Source organism: Terrapene carolina, unplaced genomic scaffold, assembly GCF_002925995.2.
Source record: "Terrapene carolina triunguis isolate 2854851 unplaced genomic scaffold, T_m_triunguis-2.0 Scaffold53, whole genome shotgun sequence".
NCBI lineage: Eukaryota > Metazoa > Chordata > Testudines > Emydidae > Terrapene > Terrapene triunguis.
The window spans coordinates 20868488-20890395 of NW_020664404.1; the positions used below are offsets into that span (position 1 = coordinate 20868488).

Here is a 21908-nt window from a genome sequence, read left to right on the forward strand (position 1 = left end):
TATTATCATTGTTTCACATCTAAAGGTGTTGCCAAACCCCTTGTGGGGGAATTATTTAAAGCTACTGTAGTAAATATATGGGGCTAGAAGTCAGATCTGAGACATACAGACCTTGGGAAAATTACTTAACCGGTTTCCGACCCCATTCACCTATTTGTAAATAATCTCTGTGTTACAAAGTTAGTTTACTTATTTGTAAAGCATTTTGAAATCCTTGGAAGGAGCTATAACAACACAAAATAGTACTGTAACAACCAATTTCAGCCTTTTCTAAACCCAACTGGAGAGAGAGGAAACTGTGGTCACAGTACAGCAATTTTTTGGTTTGGAAACTGTTCAGTCTTCAATAAAGACATTGAGCCAAATTTTGCTTAGTTACACAGTGTAAATACAAACTAGTGGAGTAGCTCTGTATTTACAGTGCAAGGCTGAGAACAAAATTCAAGACACACACTGCAGTTATCAGAGTAGCAGCCATGTTAGTCTGTATCCGCAAAAAGAACAGGAGTACTTGTGGCACCTTAGAGACTAACAAATTTATTAGAGCATGAGCTTTCATGGGCTACAGCCCACTTCATACTACAGAGAAAATCGCAGTTTTTACCTGGAGCCTTGATTGCACTTATTTTATTTTTCAGCTTGTAACCATGGAGAAACTGAGTGATGCAAACACCCATTTTGCTCTCGATCTGTTTAGAAAGTTGAATGAAACCAACCCAACAGGAAATATCTTCTTCTCGCCAGTCAGTATTTCTGACCAGCCGTAGCTAGTTCATCCTCTCCTCTATTCCCCACCTTTCCTTCATCCTCCCCTCCCGATCCATTCTCCCCACCCCTGCAGAGGTGGCCCCTCCCCCTGCAGTCACAGCGCACCCAGCTGGTGTGGGGCTGGCGGCCCCGGTCCTCCCCCGAGCAGCGTCTGTACGTTTCCCTCCCCTAAGGCTCGTCCCCGGCCTAGCCCAGCCCACGCACACGCTCCCCACCCCTGGCCTGGGTAAGCTCGCAGGGCTGAGTCACTAGTTCAGGTGTCTCTCCTACTGCCTGGAACCAGTGAATCCCCAGCCGGCTGCAGGGTAAGAAACAGCAGCGGTGAATATGTCCCAGTCCGAGAGCAGGGGAGGGGGTCGGGGCCGGGGCCGGGGGACGCTCATTGGCTCCAAGAAATGGGGCTAAGGGGAGGACCCTGCGTCATGTGCTGGGGCCAGAGCAGAAGCCTGCAATCTGCCCCCCTCCAGCGTATTAGAAATGTGCAGCTTGGGCTGGTCCCGAGCGCCTCGGTCTGTTCTTCCTTCCCCCCCTCACTGCATGCCCAGAGGGGACACGGAGACAGCCCTGCAGGAGAGAAAAGCCCACAGTACCAGCTGAGCCTCTCCCACCCGCCCCCAGGGAGAAGAAGCTGCTTCGCAATAGCCCGCCCATGACAAGTTCTCAGCAGCCTTCCAGGGAAAGCCCTGGATGCAGCTGTTCCTCCTTCCTTAGTTATGATTTGCCTCCTCGATTTTCACTTGCGGGCAGAAGCAAAACCGGTGCAAGTCCGGTTTAAATGACGTAAGAGTGTCAACACTTAAAGCGGCACCAGTTAAACATCACAACTTCAGTGTGTGGACAAACCCCCTAAGGCCAGAGAGACTGTCTGTGCTGTCGCAAATACCTAATGGCGGGGGCAGTGGCATGATTCTGCGTTTCACTTTTGATTTCAAAACTCCAGCTCTCATGTACACATTTGGTTCCATTCTTGGGCTCTGATCCTGCAAAGATTTAGGCACATGCTAAACATGATACACACTGAGTAGTCCCAGTAAATTCGATGAGTTCTCACAGTGCATGAAGTTAAGCAGATGTGTAAGTCTTTGGAGGACTGGGACCTTAATTTGGTGTGGTCTGCTCAACAGAAACAGGTCTCAGATGAGATGGAGATTTAAGTACCTTTCACCAGCCACTGGTAATAGTGTATTACAATTAATAAATCCGCTGGTGGGAAAACAAGGAGGAGGTCGCCCACCAGTTGTCTTGACTGTCTGGTTTGTGAATTTGGAGTAAGAGGACTATAGTGTCCATTCTTGCACGCTCCTTAACCTTTGTTTGTTCCAAATTTAGAAATAAGAGGCTACTGAAGGTTATTATATAACATCTGTAAGGTTGGTGTAACCAGAATGTTTGGGGTAAGCAATCTACTAGCTGTTATATCTAGTTATGTGAATTTGTTAATGTGTGAGGAAGGTAAATTGAAGTTAATATTCCTGAGTTCCATATGGTACAAATGCTCTTTTATTAGTTTCACCTTTGCTTTGCGTAACACAGGGCATTTCGTTTTTGAAAAATCACTACCTGGAGCCTTGATTGCACTTATTTTATTTTTCAGCTTGTAACCATGGAGAAACTGAGTAATGCAAACACCCATTTTGCTCTCGATCTGTTTAGAAAGTTGAATGAAACCAACCCAACAGGAAATATCTTCTTCTCGCCAGTCAGTATTTCTGCTGCACTGGCCATGGTCCTTTTAGGGGCTAAAGGTAACACAGAGACACAGCTGTTGAAGGTCAGTGAACATTTCTTTCTTGTTTAGATTTTTAATGTTATAGAAAATAAGTTTTAAGAGAAAAAATATAAGAATTCAATGACCCTTCCTATTGTTTCCCACTTAATTTAGTCACTAATTAATTTGATCAAAACCTCTGGAACCAAATTATTTTTTAATTTGTTTTCATGCCTTTGGATGCTAAGAGCAGGGCTGCCCCAGGCCCCCAGTTTGAAAGGGCCCACAAACTGAGTGGTGTTGCAACCGAGTATGCCAGGTCACAATGCCTGGAGAGGGGAGCAAGGCCCAGTCCCACAGGACAGGAGTCATCGCTGTGGGGTGAGTGCAGGGTGGGCACACTCTCCACTCCCCCCAGCCCCTGATAATTTTTTTTTGGAAGGGAGAAGAGACTCTGTTTCAGTTTTTGCCCAAAGCCCCTGTGCGACTCTGGCAAAGAGATCTGTGATTTTTGTAATACATAATGTTACGCATACTGCTGCCATGTTAAAAAACAAAAACTCAACCCACCTCCCCCTCCTTAAATATAAAGTGTCATAACTATGATAATGCATGATGACGTCGTCTTTGCATGAGATCATGAATTTTGTAAAATGACGGGATTGTTATCTCCCACAAGACACACAAAACAGATGTGAATCTTATTTCAATCCAGTCACAGTTAATGTTGTTTGCAGTGTTGTTGTAGCCATGTTGGTCCCAAGATATTAGAAAGACAAGGTAGGTGAGATAATATCTTTTATTGGACCAACTTGTATTGACAAAAGAGACAAGCTTTCGAGCTATACAGAGCTCTCCGAAAGGTACTCAGCATGTGACAGTTAAATACAAGCTGGAACAGATTGTTTAGCATAAGTAGTTAACACATCTTTCAAGGGACCATTCAAGGTAAAGTGGCTCGTTAATACCCCTGGAGTCATAGGACAAAAAAAGGGGGGGGGGGAGTTAGTGGCATATTGTTGTAATAAACCATAAATCCTGACCTCTCAGTCCCCATCTTCAAACGAAACCTGCACAACACCTTCCAAAGACAAGCCTGGGAGCTTAAATTCATAACTTTGCCAGACACCAAAAATCATGATCTTAATAAAGACACTGGATTTATGGTTTATTACAACAATCTGCAACCCACTAGCCCCCCTTTTTATTCTATGACTACAGGGGTATTAACGGAACGCTTCACCTTGAAAGGCCCCTTAGAATATGTGGGGGGAAAACGAGGAGTCCTTGTGGCACTTTAGAGACTAACAAATTTATTTTGGCATAAGCTTTCGTGGGCTAGAACCCACTTCATCAGATGCATGAAGTGAAAAATACAGGAGCAGGTATAAATACATGAAAGGATGGGGGTTGCTTTACCAAGTGTAAGGTCAGTCTAACAAGATAAATCAATTAACAGCAGGATACCAAGGGAGGAAAAATAACTTTTGAAGTGGTAAGAGAGTGGCCCGTTACAGACAGGTGACAAGAAAGTGTGAGTAACAGTCAGGAGAAATTAGTATTGCGGAAATTAAGTTTAGGTTTTGTAATGATCCAAACTCTCCCAGTCTTTATTCAGGCCTAATCGGATAGTATCCAGTTTTCAAATTAACTCCAGTTCTGCAGCTTCACCTTGGAGTCTGTTTTTGAAGTTTTTTTGTTGAAGAATTGCCACATTTAGGTCTGTTATTGAGTGATCACAGAGATTTAAGTGTTCTACTGGTTTTTGAATGTTATGATTCCCGATGTCAGTTTTGTGTCCATTTATTCTTTTGCGAAGAGACTGTCCAGTTTGGCCAATGTACATGGCAAAGGGGCATTGCTGGCACATGATGGCATATATCACATTGGTAGATGTGCAGGTGAAGGAGCCCCGGATGGTGTGGCTGACGTGGTTAGGTCCTATGATGGTGTCCCTTGAATAGATATGTGGACAGAGTTGGCACCGGGGTTTGTAGCAGGGTTTGGTTCCTGGGTTTTTGTTGTGTGGTGTGTAGTTGCTGGTGAGTATTTGCTTCAGGTTGGGGGTCTGTCTGTAAGCGAGGACTGGCTTGTTTCCCAAGGTCTGTGAGAGTGAGGGATCGTCCTTCAGGATCAGGTGGTAGATCCTTGATGATGCGGTGGAGAGGTTTTAGTTGGGGGCTGTAGGTGACGGCTAGTGGCGTTCTGTTACTTTCTTTGTTGGGTCTGTCTTGTAGTAGGTGACTTCTCGGTACCCTTCTGGCTCTGTCAATCTGTTTCTTCATTTCACCAGGTGGGTATTGCAGTTTTAAGAACACTTGATAGAAATTCTGTAGGTGTTTGTCTCTGTCTGAGGGATCGGAGCAAATGCGGTTGTATCTTAGAGCTTGGCTGTAGACAGTGGATCGTGTGATGTGGTCTGGATGAAAGCTGGAGGCATGTTGGTAAGTATAGCGGTCAGTAGGTTTCTGGTATAGGGTGGTGTTTATGTGACCATCACTTATTAGCACTGTAGTATCTAGGAAGTGGATCTCTTGTGTGGGCTGGTCCAGGCTGAGGTTGATGGTAGGGTGGAAATCGTTGAAATCTTGGTGGAATTCCTCAAGGGCCTCCTTCCTATGGGTCCAGATGATGAAGATGTCATCAATGTGGTGTAAGGGGACGAGAGCTGAGGAAGTGCTATTCTAAGTCAGCCATAAAAATGTTGGCGTACTGAGGGGCCATGCGGGTATCCATAGCAGTCCCGCTGACTTAAGGTATAAATTGTCCCCAAATCTGAAATAGTTGTGGGTGAGGACAAAGTCACAAAGTTCAGCCACCAGGTTTGCCGTGATGGTATCAGGGATCCTATTCCTGATGGCTTGTAGTCCATCTTTGTGTGGAATGTTGGTGTAGAGGGCTTCTACATCCATAGTGGCTAGGATGGTAAACTACCTGTTTAATCTTGTATTTGGCTGTGACACTGAATACACAGGTTTCAGAGTAGCAGCCGTGTTAGTCTGTATCCGCAAAAAGAACAGGAGTACTTGTGGCACCTTAGAGACTAACAAATTTATTAGAGCATAAGCTTTCGTGGGCTACAACCCACTTTTGGGATGCATCCGAAGAAGTGGGTTGTAGCCCACGAAAGCTTATGCTCTAATAAATTTGTTAGTCTCTAAGGTGCCACAAGTACTCCTGTTCTTTTTACTGAATACACAGAGCTCTTCAGGTCTGGGAAAGGTATCTCGAAAGCTTCTCTCTTTCACCAACAGAAGTTGGTCCAATAAAAGATATTCTCACCCACCTTCTCATTCAGAGTCAAGTCATTATCAGTCTCATATCAAAGATGATCTGAATGAGATCAGCCACAATAGTAAGATTCAGCACATCTGCAGACTAATATTTTCAAAAATAGGTGCCTAATGTTCTAAATAAGGCCCCAATTGGAAATTATTTCCTTTTCAGCACACCATTTAAGTGCTTAAGTTTTGAAGGCTTTAAGGACATGCTTAACTTTAAACACTTACTGTATTTTGTGTTTTCACTGTATTTGCTATATTTTGCGCCTGATGGCCCTGATCCAGAGCCCACAGAAGTCAATGGAAAGACTCCCTTTGAGTTCAATGGGCTTTAATCAGGCACTTCCACATAACTTTACATTAGCCACATTTTTTAATAAAAAAAAAGCTTTGGTGTTCAATTTTGTTTTATTACTGTGGCTGGCCCCAATTCTAGTGAAATCAATGGGAGTACTCAGCAGGGATTAACACTACTGAATATAAGCAAGGGTTGAAGAACTGAGCTCTTTGTGTTCAGCCTTTATCAAATTCAGCCAGTAAACAAGCTGCAAACTGCATTAACTAGTGCTGTGAAGATTTCCTGTAGGTTAAATTCTGGTTTTAGAGATGGGAGATTTCAAAATTAGTATTTATTCATTTTAAAATACAAAAAACAATTCTGGATGGCAGCATTGGTACTAATTTCATGTGGGATTTATTGCTTAAGAGGGATTCAGTTATTCATGGTTTTCTTGGAATGGCACATGCAGTTGTAAAAGAGTATGTTTGAATTTACTCTGCTGGGAGTAACAATATATTTGTTTAAGAATATTGTCTCCTTTGTATTGTTGGCTTTAGGAGGGGCTCTTTTATGTTATGTTATGTTAGGCAGCACTGAGTTATCCATTAGAACAATAAAACTATTTCATCACCACCTGTCAGACCTGAACTCTGTACAGAAACTAACTCCCATTCTATCATCTAAATTAAACTAACAGCCCAACCCAGGTTGAACCTATTCAGAGCAGAAATAGCATGAAAAGGGGCTAAAAAAACCACACTCAGACAAGTTTCAACATGCTAATCTACCATACTCTTATGTTCTAATTCAAAGTACTCTCTAATATTTGTGAAAATACATTAACCATCATCGGGGGGGGGGGGGGGGTGCAGAGAAACTTGTGGGAAAGGTTATAGCTACCAAAGACTTTAAGTTGCATGTGGATATTTGTTTCTGTGGGTCATGGACCCATTTCATAGTGCCTTAATACTGCATCTTTTCACCTATACAAAGCAGATTGAAACTTCCCAGGACACCTAGGCCTGATGCAAAGCACATTGAAGTCAATAGGAATCTTTCCATAGAGTTCAATGGGCTTTGGATCAGGTCCCTAGACCATGTCCTACGCTCGGTCTCTGGTTTAGTTTAGCTTTGTCCAAATAGTTCTATGTGCATTGAAGGTCCTTGGTACGCTCTCATCGGCTCATCTAGATTCAGGTAGATCTCTCCATAATGCATATATCCTGTTGAATAATTTGTCTCTGAGAATCACTCAGAGAGAAAATATGCCTTTAAAGAGACACTACGGTAACATATTTAATTTTTAAATTATCAGCCATCAATAATATGTGGCAGCATTTATATTATCATCTATTAAAAATAAAAGAAAATCACACTAAATCAGATCAAGCTCACCTTACTCACGTGTTCAAATAAGGTCTGGAAGAATAGATAGGGCTTGCAATATGCTCTGAGGGAGCAAAACCAAAAGGAGAAGTGAATTTGAGAACTGAAGGTCCCTTTATTGGTAGCACCTTGCATACAGATTTAATATCTGGGGACTAATATCAGTGTCCCTACAGATCTCTATGGCTGGATGGCGCATAGGGGGAGAGCTGCCAAACATTATAGATTAAAATAAACAGCTTGAATTGTGCCCAAACTAGTAGACCATGCAAGTGACGGAGCACAGGTGATGCATTTGTGTTGCCAGTAAGTCAACACTAGATTTTGCACTAGCTGAAGTTTTCAAATAGCTTACAATCAATCAGAAGGCAAACACTGTTTGTTTGTTTTCCTCCTGACTCCAAGGGCCTGATTGTTCAAACACTTACTACCAAGTATTCTGTATTAATTGATAATTTCTTTTAATCCAGACCCTTCATTTTGATGTTGTTGAAGAACTTCATTCAAGATTTCAGACCCTGACCTCTGACATAAACAGAAGTGGAGCTTCCTATCTGTTGAAGCTTGCCAGTCGGCTTTATGGAGAGAAGACCTACAATTTTTTAGCAGTAAGTTCATGCAGAAGCTCATGTGACAGAATTCCTGTAGAATTTTTCAAAACTCAATCATCAGTTACTTCCCATTTCTGTTAGGGCCTGGTCCTGCCCCTCTTGAAGTCAGTGGCAAAACTCCCACTGGAACAGGATTTAGATAAAACCGTAATACACTTTGGAATTAATTTAGTAAATGGCATAACTGCCATTATTGATTGATTCCAAGCAGAATAACTTTATTTGTATATTTATGAGGTAAAAAATGTGAGGTCGTTTGAAGGACCCACAAGACAAACCATTTTTGGCTACAAATTTAGCACCCTGTTTTGGGAAGTAGCAGTCTGATATCCATTTGTGCCTTTGGCTCTCAAACTGATAAATCTGTAAATATGGGGGGGAGGAGAGGGAGATTTTTAAGGGCACAAATGGCAGTTAGGTGCCTAACTACCATTGATTTTCAATGGGGCTTGTGCTGCTATGTCACTGAGGTATTTTTGAAAATCCCACCCGCTAGTTATATCAGTGGTACACCACCTGATGTACTTTAAATCCAACTTACCTTCCATAGGTGAAATTCACCCCTGTGCAGAGAGTCTACATGAGGTCTGATGGCCACTTATGTCCCACTTTGAATCTCAGTGGGAGTTCAGTAGTGCTTAGGCTTGTATGGGCCTGTTGCACGGGGGTGAACGTCACCCAATTTAAAAAGTCTAACACTGAAACATCAGTAATAAGCAATCAGTTCATATTCAAACATGATGGGAGCATTGAAATATTCGTGTTGTTCACCTGTATCTGTCAGAAACAAAAATAATAAAATGCAAGATCAGTTCCCCCAACCCTTGAGATAGACAGATTCTTTAGCTGACCTAAGTTAGTGTTGTTTCACTAGGCTCTAAATAGGCTTGGCAGAATTTTATTTTTATTATTTTATAATTTTGGCAGATAATATTATTAAGCATTTTATCCTTTATATTTATCTATTTAAATTTCTAGTTGTGGGAAATTATGGGGGGGTTCTAACAATTGGCAGGTCAGACAGTAATGATTTAATGACAATAGAGATTCAAAAAGTTGAGCTATAGAACAGTTAAAACACAAATTGTCAACATCATATGTCAAAATATACAAATCAAAGATCCTTAAATCAAACTCTGGCAAGCAGCATTTTTCTTACCGTGCCTCTCTGTAAATTTCAATTATTATTGTTGGAAATGTCTTTTCATCAGTTTGTATATGTAGGATGAAATAGATGTTTACCAACGTGTACTGAAAAATGTCTAATCCTTCCAAACATAGCTATAAAGATATTATCTATGTGCAATGAAAGCTATTCCTTCTGACTATGTATTCTAGGACTTCTTGACTAAGACTCAGAAATTATATGGAGCTGATTTAGCTACGGTTGATTTTCTACTTGCTCCAGATGAAGCAAGGAAACAAATTAACCAGTGGGTAGCAGAACAGACTGAAGGTAAGAGATTTTGGTTAGTTAAATAAAGGGCATCTTTTTGTGGCTATTCAATAGGGATATGTCCTCATTTTCTGCTGCCATTAGAATTGTTCCATCTTGTTATGGGATATCCAATCACATGGCTGGTAAAACCAGAAAATGCATGAGCATAGTGTTTATGGCAGCTAGATAATTAAAAAGAAATGTGCATTTTCATACATTAAGGCCAACAATTGCCAAAATAGTTGCCTAAGTTTAGGCATCTGGTTTTGAAAATCTTGGTCTTAATATAGATTTCTAAATCATGTAGTCCTAAATTTTGGGTGCCCAGTGGCAGGTACCCTAAAGAAGCCCTATTGCTAATAGCATATGCTCACCACTTTCTGAAAATCATTCCCCTTTAGGTTGTCTTGAGTTGAGCACCCAAAAATTGAAGCATTTCTGAAAATTGAGGCTGTAAGGGTTTACACTTTTGTGAAGTTATTATATATGGACTATTATTATGATATGCAGCATAATGTAGTACAGTACAAGAGAATGGTGCTTAAATATACTATATTTGTATCGGGGGGAAAATCAGAAATCTTTTCTTGAATTAAGACAGTGGATTTTTTTAAATGTAAATATGTATAGTGTAAAATAACGTTGTAATGATTTTTTATATCTTTTAAGGTAAAATCCCCAACCTGTTGTCTGAGGGCACAGTTAATAATCTGACCAAACTAGTGTTGGTGAATGCTATTTATTTCAAAGGAAATTGGGCTGAGAAATTTAAAGAAGCAGATACGAAACAAATGCAATTTCGGTTAAATAAGGTAATATGGATGCATGCTGTTATCTTTTTGCTTGTAGAATATCTATAAAGGGATGCTCTCAGGTAATTTAGGCCCCAAATTAAAGTTTTTATAATTTTTTTTAAAATTACAACCCAAATATGAATAGAAACATTTTCACGTTCTTTTTTATTTATTTATTTATTCAGACTGTTTTTTCTTTGGATATAAACCAGGGGTCTCAAACTGGGGGTTGTGACCCCTGAAGGGGTCACAAAGTTATTACATGGGGGATCATGAGCTGTCAGCCTGTATCCCCAAATCCCGCTTTGCCTCCAGCATTTATAATAGTGTTAAATATAAAAAAAGTGTTTTTAATTTATAAGGGGGGTTGCACTCAGAGGTTTGCTATGTGAAAGGGGTCACCAATATGAAAGTTTGAGAAACACTGACATAAACATTTTCCTGAAGTCAGTGGGCTAGATTCTGTGTTTCACTGCTCGTCCATTTTCTGCAGGAATGGAAGAGTGGAGGAAAATATGGCATGTAGGTACATTGGCCCCTCCAATACTCTGTCTGTTTTCCCCAAATACAATTTAGCGTAGCTTTAAATTATGCTTTTAATGCCTCCCTGGAAGCAGTTATGCTAGCTGAGCATAACTGAATCACCCTGTACTTTGGCCAAGGCTTCTTTCCTTGTCATACATGCCCCTTATGCCAGGGACTGTGGGAGGAACCATGCTAGGGTTGCTAATTTTGCTTGGACATGTTCCTGAAGGTTTCCTCACATGACATAATCTTTCATTAAAGATGAATTCCTGGAGATTCCAGGCAGTCCTGGAGGGTTGGCAACCATAGACCATGCAGAGAAATCTATTAGTTCTACAGTGCCTGGGAATAGCTTTTACACTGGGGATATTTCTCACAGGCCGTTGATATAGTTTGTGGCCCCTCTTGCTATTGGAGGACCATAGAGGAGCTACAATTGAATGAAGAATCTGGGCTAGTTTCTACAGTGGAAGAAGGAAGCATTATGCTAGGCAAGAGAAACCAAAAGCAAAACTGAACATAATAATTCTTAGCATTTACATAGCACCGGGTCTTCAAAGAATTGCTAATAAATCAAGCATTAGTGAATCTAACCTGTGAGTATTTTCATTGCCTAAGATGACGGAAGTGGGCAGAGGGAGTAAATCATACAGTGAAAAGTAATTTAGATTTTAAAAGTCAATTTTAATCTAAGGTATTGTTAATAACATAGGTAAGGAAATCTGATTTTTAACTTTAATTTATAAAATTTTCTTTATTTTTTGTAAACCATTCAGAATGAAAAAAAGACAGTGCAAATGATGTATCAGAAAGAGAACTATCCTTTTGGGTACATCTCTGAACTGAAATGTCGTGTGCTAGAGCTTCCCTATGATGGAAAAGAACTTAGCATGATCATCCTGTTACCTGATGACATTGACGATAACTCCACTGGACTCCAGCAGGTGATTTATACAAACCAGTCTCAGTTTCTGCTTGGATGGCATTTCACAATTTCCCTGTAATATAGAACCTTGTTTTCAGTCTGCCCCTCACCCCTTCAAAAGCCCACAAATTGTACCTTCAACATTATGCCTTCACCAGTTCAGCCTACTAATAGAACAGTAAAGAATTAATAACAAAAGGGAAAATCCTGCTGTTTCCAGTTATCACCATCCTCTGATAGTCCTTAAGAACTTTCATTGTTATTTATTTTAGGCGTGTAGTAGGAGTTTTACTGATCAAATAAAATTATATTGGGCCAGTTTCCAGGGTGCGGTGCATCTGCTTTGTGTGTCACTGTTGGAGGAATCTGGCCGTGGAGCCTGTCTAACTATCCACAAGAGCGTCAGTTCTGAGTAGGGGGATCTTCTCAAGTTGGGTGGGTGTAGTGGATGCTATGCTAGTCCTCTCCCTGCTGGTGGCATGGGGCGGGAGGGAGGAGGGTTGCCTGAAGTAGGGCAGAAGTTTCCTTACACTCTGCTGATGGTCAGTTCAGTCCCTTAGAAATCCATTGGCACCAGTGTTACTTACAGCAGCCTTCACTTTGTCAAAGTGCTGCAGAAACTTTAACTAATTAATTAATCCTCAGAACTGAGCCACGAGGTAGTTGACAAAGTGAAATAAAAATAGGTTACAGATAATAGTTAACCTGTATTTTCCTTTAAATGGTGCAGTTTATCTTTTAGCTGCGTTGGATGTCGTATTTTCTGTGCTTTCAAACGGTGAAGCTGATGATCTTTACTGAAGTGTCAAGAAGGCAGCTCCCTTGTTGATTGTTAATTATTTTCATTATGAGTTTTAGTGACTTACACTTCCAAGTAGCTAGATGAAGTGATAGGATTTTTTTTTAAGTTACTAGTACAGTATTTCTTTAACTCCTTTGTACAAAGCAGCAAAAAGTAAAACTCTGTGATTTTAAAGTTGGATGCTTTGGGTCAGATTCTGATCTTGGTTACTGGGGTGTAAATTTGCAGTAACTCCATTGAATGTAATAGAATTACTGTGGGTTTATACAAGGGTAGCAAAGATCAGAATCTGGCCTTTTATGTCTATATTTACTTTACTTTGTATACATGTATCATTATAGACCGTGTTTTCAATATTGCATTTTAAATGTTTTTGGAAGAGAAATACTTTTACACTGGTGGTATTTCAGACTCTCTCTAGGCAGTTTAATGATCACTGTGCTTATAATTCCAGCTAGAGAAGCAAATCACCTTAGAAAAACTCCAGGAATGGACACAGCCACAAAATATGCATCCCATTGATGTTCATGTGCATCTGCCTAAATTTAAGCTGGAAGACAGCTATGACCTTAAATCAGATTTATCAGATCTGGGCCTGCAGGATATATTTGACAGTGGCAAGGCTGACTTGTCTGGAATGTCAGGCGCACGAGACCTCTTTCTATCTAAAATTGTACACAAGTCTTTCATAGAAGTGAATGAAGAAGGCACAGAAGCTGCAGCGGCCACTGCTGGCATTGCTATGCTCTGTATGCTTATGGAAGAGGATTTCAATGCTGATCACCCTTTCCTTTTCTTCATCCGTCACAACCCAACACAAAGCATACTTTTCTTTGGCAGATATGCTTCTCCATAAAAGAGAAGACAGCTACAGCTGAGGACCTGATCCTATTTCCATTTAAACCAGTGGGAACCTGTAATTAAGTTCTTACAAATTTTGTAATTCTGCATTTCACAATAAAATGACTACTCAGAAATTGATACCTAAGATCCTTCGTGGGCTTCTTTGCCAATTCCTTAGCACTGATATCTGTTTGTGTACAGTAAAATCTGCCTTATGCAATGACTTGCAGGGCTGACAAAGTCTGGTTTCTCAACACGGTTGATCTTTTAATAAAGGTGGACCAGAATTGAACGTAGTACTTTTGGGGATTCTTTGAGACGGTTACTTGAGTCAGAAAATTCCCTAATGTATAAATGCCCTCTTGTGTGGGTTTTGCCATATTACTGTGAACTGGCAGTGACTTCCCTTTGGTGTAATTCCCCTCTCTGCTGACTTTGATCCAGTAATTCAATGTGCTTCCTCAGCATGATAAGTTTGCAAGGCTTTTCCTTTCTTAGGACTTGGCTACACTTGCAAGTTAGAGCGCATTAAAGCAGCCCTAGGTGTCCTAACTCACAACCCGTCCACACTGACAAGGCACTTAGAGTGCCAGGACTCTGCAGCTGGAGCGCTCCTGAGTAATCCACCTCCACGAGAAGCATAACGCTTGCTCCGCCTTGGCTGAAACGCCCCAGCGTCAGTGTGAACATGGTGTTGCATTACTGTGCTCTGATCGGCCTCCGGAAATGTCCCATAATCCCCTTGAGTCAAGTGGCCACTCTTGTCATTGTTTTGGAATCGGTTATAGGAATGCGGATATGCCCTTTCAAAGCTCCGTTTCTGACAACCGGCTGCTTATCTGCTCTGGGACAAAGCAAACCATTACTGTGGAATGCTGCTGTTGTGAGTGTGTGTGAGAGAGAGAGGTGGGGAGGAGGGGGGTCTGCTGCTGTCTGAACTTACAAGACAGCATGTTGACATGCTCTCAGCCCCCAAAAACCCACTCTCTCTCTCCCCACATACACACAACACACTGCCTGTCACACCCCCCCCCCCCCCCCCCCCCCATTTGAAAAAGCACGTTGCAGCCACCTGCATGCTGGGATAGCTACCGCAATGCACTGCTCTCTCTGGCGTTGCAAGAGCTGCTAATGTGGCCCCGGCAGTGCGCTCGAATCTGACAGTGTGGACACACTGCACCGCTTTCCCTACTGCGCTCTCCGAGGGCTGGTTTAACTCACAGTGCTCTACATCTGCAAATGTAGCCATAGCCTTAGAGTCTTCTTTTAGAGGCCTTTGAACAAAATGCTGTTTGGCACCAGAAGGCACTGAACAACCGAGTGGGCCTTATGTCTTGGGATAAAAGGTCAATTAGCATTTGTCTAGAGAGACTTTCTATTCTTAGAGAAAGCATTAAGCTGTTTAAACACGTACAACCCTTACAATCACTGTTTCAGAACTCTAGTATGATATTGCTTCTGAATGAGGTGGTGGAAATGGGACAGGCCATTTCTTAATGTTTTTTTAAGAAATCTTAACACTTCTGTACATTTTAAAGAAAATTTTTAAAATGGTTTCATCCGTTTAAAATGTATGGAGATTTTGAGAGGTCTTGAAAGATTTTTCAGATCGTTGAAACTAACTTTCCAAAAGGGCATGCAATCTTGGCCTAAAACTATAATATCAACACAGGAAGGATTCCTGCTTTCCAGGGAACTGCTCTGTAGCTGTTCCAAATATCTTAATTACAATTTATATATATTAATGCTACAGTGAGCTCTGGCCCACGTGGCTGGCTGGCTGGCTGCCTACTGTCTCTTTACAAACTGATTTTTGCACCAAATAACAGTTTGACTTCTAGGAACTGGTGTACTTATGTACTCATAATATCCTGCTGTTGCTTCCTGTTAGTACTAGTAGCCTGTATAATTTCATGTATATCCTGTGCAGTTATTTCTATGCATTAACAGTATAACCTCAGATATATTCTGTGTGTCTAATTCCGTATTCCTTTGTGAACCTCACTAAAACTTTGCCTTGGAAGTACAAATAAACAGTTGTATTTAAAAAAAAAAAAGGCAACTCTTTGTCCACAGCAGGCAATTTTATGCACAAAATGTGGCATTTGACAGCATAAAAACAACTGTATACCTAAGTGATAACACCAAAATAAGCAAATGGGTTGGTGAGTGTGGTCTGCTATACAAGTTCTCCTTTTGCATTTTCAGAATAGCTGGTGGCTACTGGGCAACAGCCTGTTGCAATGGGAGAGGGAGAGCGGAGAACTGGAGATTAAACCTGGGAAGGGGAGGGCAGAAGCGTTGAGAGAACCAGGAGCTGCTGCACTACCTGTGGGCTAAATGCACCTGTAAATATTTGGAATGATGCCTGGAACTGAAGGAGTGATTGGTGGGCAGAACACAGATGCTAGGAGCTGAACCGACTCATTCTGTGGGTCAGGGAATTACGATGTGGGTGTTCAGGAAACTGGCACTTCCTTAAATAATTTTTGAACTTCCTCTGGAAGTTGATAAGACTAACTGTCAGTGTAACAGACTGCAGCTAATACTTTTGAGAACTTAAAAGCAATGTGGGGAGAAAAACTAACTGTTTACATTATGTTCCATAACAGTGTGGTCTCAGCATTAGTAAAAAAATAAGGTTGAATCTGTTACTAACGTCTTGGTTTCAAAGGCTCTGGTTTGTTTGAACCAGATCAGAGTAGGATCTGCTAGAATCTTTGTATGTAGAGAGATCCAAATATGTGGGGCTATCTAAGGCCACATTGGACAGTGTGGATCTGTAAACACAATGCCCTATCCCTGAAGATTTAGAAACTCTGATATACTGAGTATTTTTTTTTTTTTTTGAGGAATAACGTAAGTCTGCAAAATGCCTCATATAGAATTATTTGCAGTTGTACTAGGCTCATTGGTTTCCCTTCTGAAAATAATTCTGGGGTGATTTTCAGTCTTTAAAAGTCAAACTTCTGTTGATAACAAGTGGGGCTTTTGCCAAAGTAATGATTAGGTCCTGTTTCATTGCACACTCTTTCCCTTACGGCATGCTTAGGCCTGGTCTAAACTTGAAAATTATACCGTATAGCTGTGTCTGTTAGGAGTGTGATCATGTCTCTGGTATATCTCTACAAGCCCTAGTGTGGATGTCATTATACCAATAAAGGTGACTTATATTAGTAAAAAGTTATCACCTTCCTGTGTGGGGAGAAGCTATACCCATAAAAAGCCCCTTTACACTGATATAATGGCATTGCTTCTATACTGGTTAAAGCAATACAACTTTTTAGTGTAGAAAAGACCATAAAACAGTTTGAAAAATGTAGCCCTGAATGTAGAAACAAATTACTTGTCATGTTACATTGGTCAAACTTGCCGTGTCTTTGGACTGTTATGCAGGGATTTAGGGAACGGAAAATCTCTTAGTAAATCCTTCCTTTGGCTTTGGTTATTTGGTGATTGTGAGATACAAATACGTCTACTTTCTCCAGCAACATGATATGCAGAGTCCAAATGTTTGTAATACAACAATTGATAAAGTAAAACCATCTACTTCTTGAAATACGGTCAATTTAAAAAAAGGTAAGTATTTTGACATAATACACTTGTCCCTGAATCTCCTTGCCGAGTTTTGTGGTTGCACGATCACATTTTCCTATTTTTTTTTTAAGATGGTCTCCCCTGTTCTCATGTCAGAAATTTACACAAAGAGGGAAAACTGATTATACAGGGGAATGGTGAATGTGACTATAGCCTCAGGCAAGATATATAAAAATGGTGCTTAAACTCAGGCTAAATCCTAAGTTAAATTTGTAAAACTTGAGCAAACACCATCTCCACTTTAAGACAGTAGGAGATTCTAGGAGTGTGGGATTTTTGAAAATCAGGTCACTCATTTGGGGTCATAATCAGGCACCATGGGTGAAATTGGAGCCCCACTGAAATCAATGACAAAACTCCCATTGACTTCACTGAAGCCAGCATTTCATCCTAGAGGCCTGAATATGGAATCAGGGATCTAACTTCAGGGACACATCTTAGCCAAAGCACAGTCACACACACAAAACCTACAAAATATATATTTTTCTCTTTTTAAAAAAACTCTCATTTATACTAGTCCTATGTGTTATTGGAAAATAGACAAGTATACTTGTTTTCCTTTAAAGGATTGGTAAATGTTTGAAAATTAGCTTTTCCATTCAGCCCCGATCATAGGGCAGTACAATATAGGAAGCCACAACAAAAATTTCTCTAGGATAGGGTAGAGGATTTCTAAAGGATACCATTTTGCTTCATGTTGGTGTCTCCTGACCAGAAACTACCATGCGTCACAAAATGCAGAACATAATATATGCTGATTTTGGAATGATGAATAAGTTGGACTTAGTCTTGCTGCTTGCGTGGCCTCTTTATGACAACTCTTCTTTTAACTGTGTCAACATACATGCCTATGAGATACCAGAGGAATGTTGACATTTGGTCATTGTCTGATCTGTACACTCTGAACAGCCCTTTCTGCAAACTAAGCAGTGCATTCTGCATAAGGACTTCTGATATCTTCAGGTTAAAGTCTTCTGAAATTAGAAATGCACTAAATTGGGTTGGTTAAAGTTCTAAATCATAGAAGATTTAATATTAAACCACATACTCTGTTAAACATTTGATATCATTTGCATATGAGCAACTATAAGGTCAACTGCATCAAGCTAGCTGGCCAGGTTATGAAAATATCTTGGAAAGAGACATTTGACCAGATTCTGCTTTCAGTTACACTGGTATAAATCCAGAGCAACTCAGTTAAAACCACTTGATTTGGGATTTACTGTGGTGTAATTGACATCAGAATCTGGCTCTTGGACTCTATTTCTTACCATAGTTAAACCCTAGCTAGCTCTGGCACACTATTTGGAGCTTTCCAAATGGTTGTATGGGTTATATATATATATTGCTACACATACATGTAAAAATTGTTCCACAGTTGTCACATTATGGAAGGGGGGTGGTGGAATAAAAGACCTACTTTCTTTCATGTTAGGGGGGAATGCCCAGAGACACATGAGTTTGAGGATAAAGTATTTGCAGATCTGAATTCCATTGCCTGCTACTCAGTTCACATGTCTGTTAGGAAAGAGAGATTGAACAAATCCAGAGATCATCAGAACACAAAGCTAATGCTCTTCCTGCATCCTTAAAGTTGGCCAGAAAATCTAGCATTTTCAAATGAATGGCAGTAAGTCCACCCCACTTGGTTGGATCTACCCAGATAGATTTTATTTTTACATATAGACAAGAACTTTCAACAAATGAGAGAATCTCCTTAACAGATAAAATGATACGGTACATAAGCTAATTGAGGATTAACTCCCTTTTGGAAAATAGCACAAGGAAATTGGCGGGGGGGGGGCGGGGGGGGGGGGAGAAATTTTACAACTATTTATTACAGAACTTCTGGACAACTCCTCTCCCCCATGTTTTAACAAGTTGGTTCTCTCATCTGGTAGTGCAGAACCGGGCAAATAATGGAAAGAAAATCCATTAGCTAATTTATTAGAACAATGATGATGATGATGGGCGATCACTCTTTACCGAGCATGATCATTTTCCATGAGACTTATGGGTCCTCAGGTGGCTAAAAGGGCCAATCCTTGAACCGGAAATTCTATTACAATGAGGGCAGATGTTTTCAGGCTCAGTAGGAGGCTGTTGACCATGACTGGAGACCAGTCTCTCCCTCCTCCTGCGCCTCTTGTCCTTTTCGGCTTGTCGGTGAACAAGTTCAAAATGCAGGGGACCATCACGTAGGACTTCACTCCATTTTAAGTGATCCTGGGCAAGTGTCTCCCAAGTATCAATGTCAATATTACATTTTTTTAGGTTGTCCTGCAGCAAGTCCTTATAACGCTTCCGTTGTCCACCCACGGTACGCTACCCTTCTTTCAGCTGAGAGAACAGGACCTGTTTTGGGAGGTGATGGTTTGGCATCCGGACAACATGACCAGTCCAGCAGAATTGCTGATGGATGATCATTGCCTCAATACTGGTGGTCTTTGCCTCTTCCAGAACACTAATATTGGTGCGCCTGTTTTCCCATTTGATCTTCAGAATCTTACGAAGGCAGTGTTGATGGCACTGGCACTGGTCAGGCGATGTTGAATTTCTGCATCAATGTCTGCCTTGGATGAAAGATGACTTCCAAGGTAGAGGAAATGATCGACATTCTTCAGTGCCACTCCATTGATTTTGATAGATGGGGCATGTAATACATCATTTGGAGAGGGCTGTTAGAGCACTTTAGTCTTCTTGATATTAAGAGTGAAACCAAGATGTGTAAGCATCGGCAAACACATTCAAAATAGTTTGAAGATCTTTCTCAGAGTGGGCAAAGATTGCGTTGTCATCAGCATACTGAAGTTCCACAATAGCTGTTGTAGAATTCTTACTCTTGGCTTTCAGCCTGCTAAGCCTGAACAACTTTCCATCCATTCTGTAAATGATTTCAATGCCAGCTGTGAATTTCCCAGCAATTAGGTAAAGAATGACAGCAATAAAAAGCACAAACATGGTTGGAGCGATGATACAGCCCTGTTTAACTCGTTTGTACTTTGAAAGGTTTGTTCAGGGAGCCTGTGCTGCTCAGAAGAGTCGCTTTCATGTTATCATGAAGCAATTTTAGGACATTCATGTATTTATCAGGACATCCAATCTTAGAAAGTACAGTCCAGAGGGCATGGCGACTCACTGAATCAAAGGCTTTAGTTAGATCAATAAAAGCCATGTACAGTGGTCCGTTTTGCTCCTGACACTTTTCTTGCAGCTGCCATGCTGTGAAGATCATATCCGCAGTTCAACGACATGGTCAGAAACCACTCTGTGACTCTGGTAAAATTTCTTCTGACGGGGTAGAAGGCGGGTTGCAAGGATCCACGCCAGAACTTTGCCTGCAATGGCTAGGAGGGAGATACCACGATAACTTCCACAATCCACTTTATCCCCTTTCTTGAAGAGGGTGACAATCAGGGCATCCCTCATTTCACTAGGTACCTCCTCCTTTACCTAGATTTTAAGGATAAGCAGGTAAAGCTGCCGAATTAGCTCTGGTCCACTGTTTTTAAAGATTTCAGCGGGGATTCCATCTAGACCCGCTGCCTTGTTGTTCTTCATCTGCTTGGTGGCATTGTGTACCTCATACAAATTGGGAGCGTCTCCGAGCTCATCCCTAAATGTCGTTGAGGGATTTGCTCAAGGACTTCATCTGCAACCATAGAATTATGTTAAGGAGATCTCACTGGAAAGAACATTTTGAAGAATTGATGGCTTCATTGTCCTGCAGAAGTGTGGTTCTGTCCTTAGAGCGAAGAGGATTCATACCATGACAAATTGGCCCATAAACAGCTTTGGTGGCACTGAAGAAACCACATGTATTGTGGATGTTCGCGAGATGTTGGAGTTCTTGTGCTTGCTTAGTCCACCATTTGTTCTTAAGTTCTCTGGTTTTACGTTGTACTTCCGCCCTCACCTTGGCATGGGCTTCTCTCTTCATATTACAATTTATGTCATTCTGCCAAGCACAAAATGCCATTTTCTTCTTATTGATGAGTTGCTCAATTTCAGCATCATTCTTGTCAAACCAGTCCTGATGTTTTCTGGTTTGGTAGCCTATGGTATCCTCACAGGCATTGATGATTACTGCTTTCAACTGGCTCCAATGTTCCTCAATTTCTTCCAGAAACTCTGATGGGAGCTTTTCTTTTAAGACTGCTTGGAAGTGGTCATGCTTAATAGGGTCCTTCAAAACTTGAACCTTCAGCTTGCGCCTGACCTGCTTCTTTTGCAGCCTCCATTTGGGAGCGATCTTAATTTTCATTGTGGATCAAATAAGGCGATGATCTGTCCAACAGTCATCAGAACTTGTCATTGCCCTTGTGAGAAGTACGTCATTACAAACTATGATGTAGTCGAGGAGATGCCAGTGCTTTGACTGTGGGTGTCTCCACGGTGTTTTGAACTTTTCCTTTTGTCGGAAAAGAGTGTTCGTAATAATAAGTTCATGTTCAACACACTTGGTCAGGAGCCAAATGGTAAAATGGTTTCCAACTGACAGGGCCGGCTCTGGCTTTTTTGCCGCCCCAGGCAAAAAAGCCTCCGGCTGCCCCCCCCCCTCACGGGGGGGGGGCGGCGAGCCCCGGCGGGGGCTCCGCTCTCCCCCCGGCGGCCGGGGGGAGGGTGCCGGGGGGGAGGGTGGCCAGAGTGCCGGGCGGAGGGCGGCGAGCCCGGCCGTGGCCCCGCTCTCCCCGGCGGCCAGAGCGCTGCGCCGCCCCCCTCCAGGTGCCGCCCCAAGCACAAGCTTGGTGGGCTGGTGCCTGGAGCCGGCCCTGAATGCAGAGTGAAATTCTGACCCCACTGAAGTCAATAAGAAGTTTTACCATTGACTTCAGTGAAGTTGACTTTGCTAGAGGACCCAAGTCCATTGAGGTGTACAGTGCATACAGCAATGTCAAAGCACGTTTGAGAAACCACCAGGGACCACTTCCACCTGTTCCACTGCACTTG

General features: G+C 41.6%; 1 protein-coding gene across 1 annotated transcript; it reads left to right on the forward strand.

Moving 5' to 3' along the window:
- The first annotated feature begins 968 nt into the window (after positions 1–968).
- LOC112109482 (leukocyte elastase inhibitor-like) lies at positions 969–14025 on the forward strand. Its single transcript, XM_026658649.2, has 7 exons — positions 969–1073; positions 2363–2539; positions 7894–8031; positions 9373–9490; positions 10142–10284; positions 11568–11735; positions 12973–14025. The coding sequence occupies exons 2-7, from the start codon at positions 2372–2374 to the stop codon at positions 13372–13374; spliced, it is 1137 nt and encodes a 378-aa protein (XP_026514434.1). The 5' UTR covers positions 969–1073; positions 2363–2371; the 3' UTR covers positions 13375–14025.
- The last annotated feature ends 7883 nt before the right edge of the window (positions 14026–21908 follow it).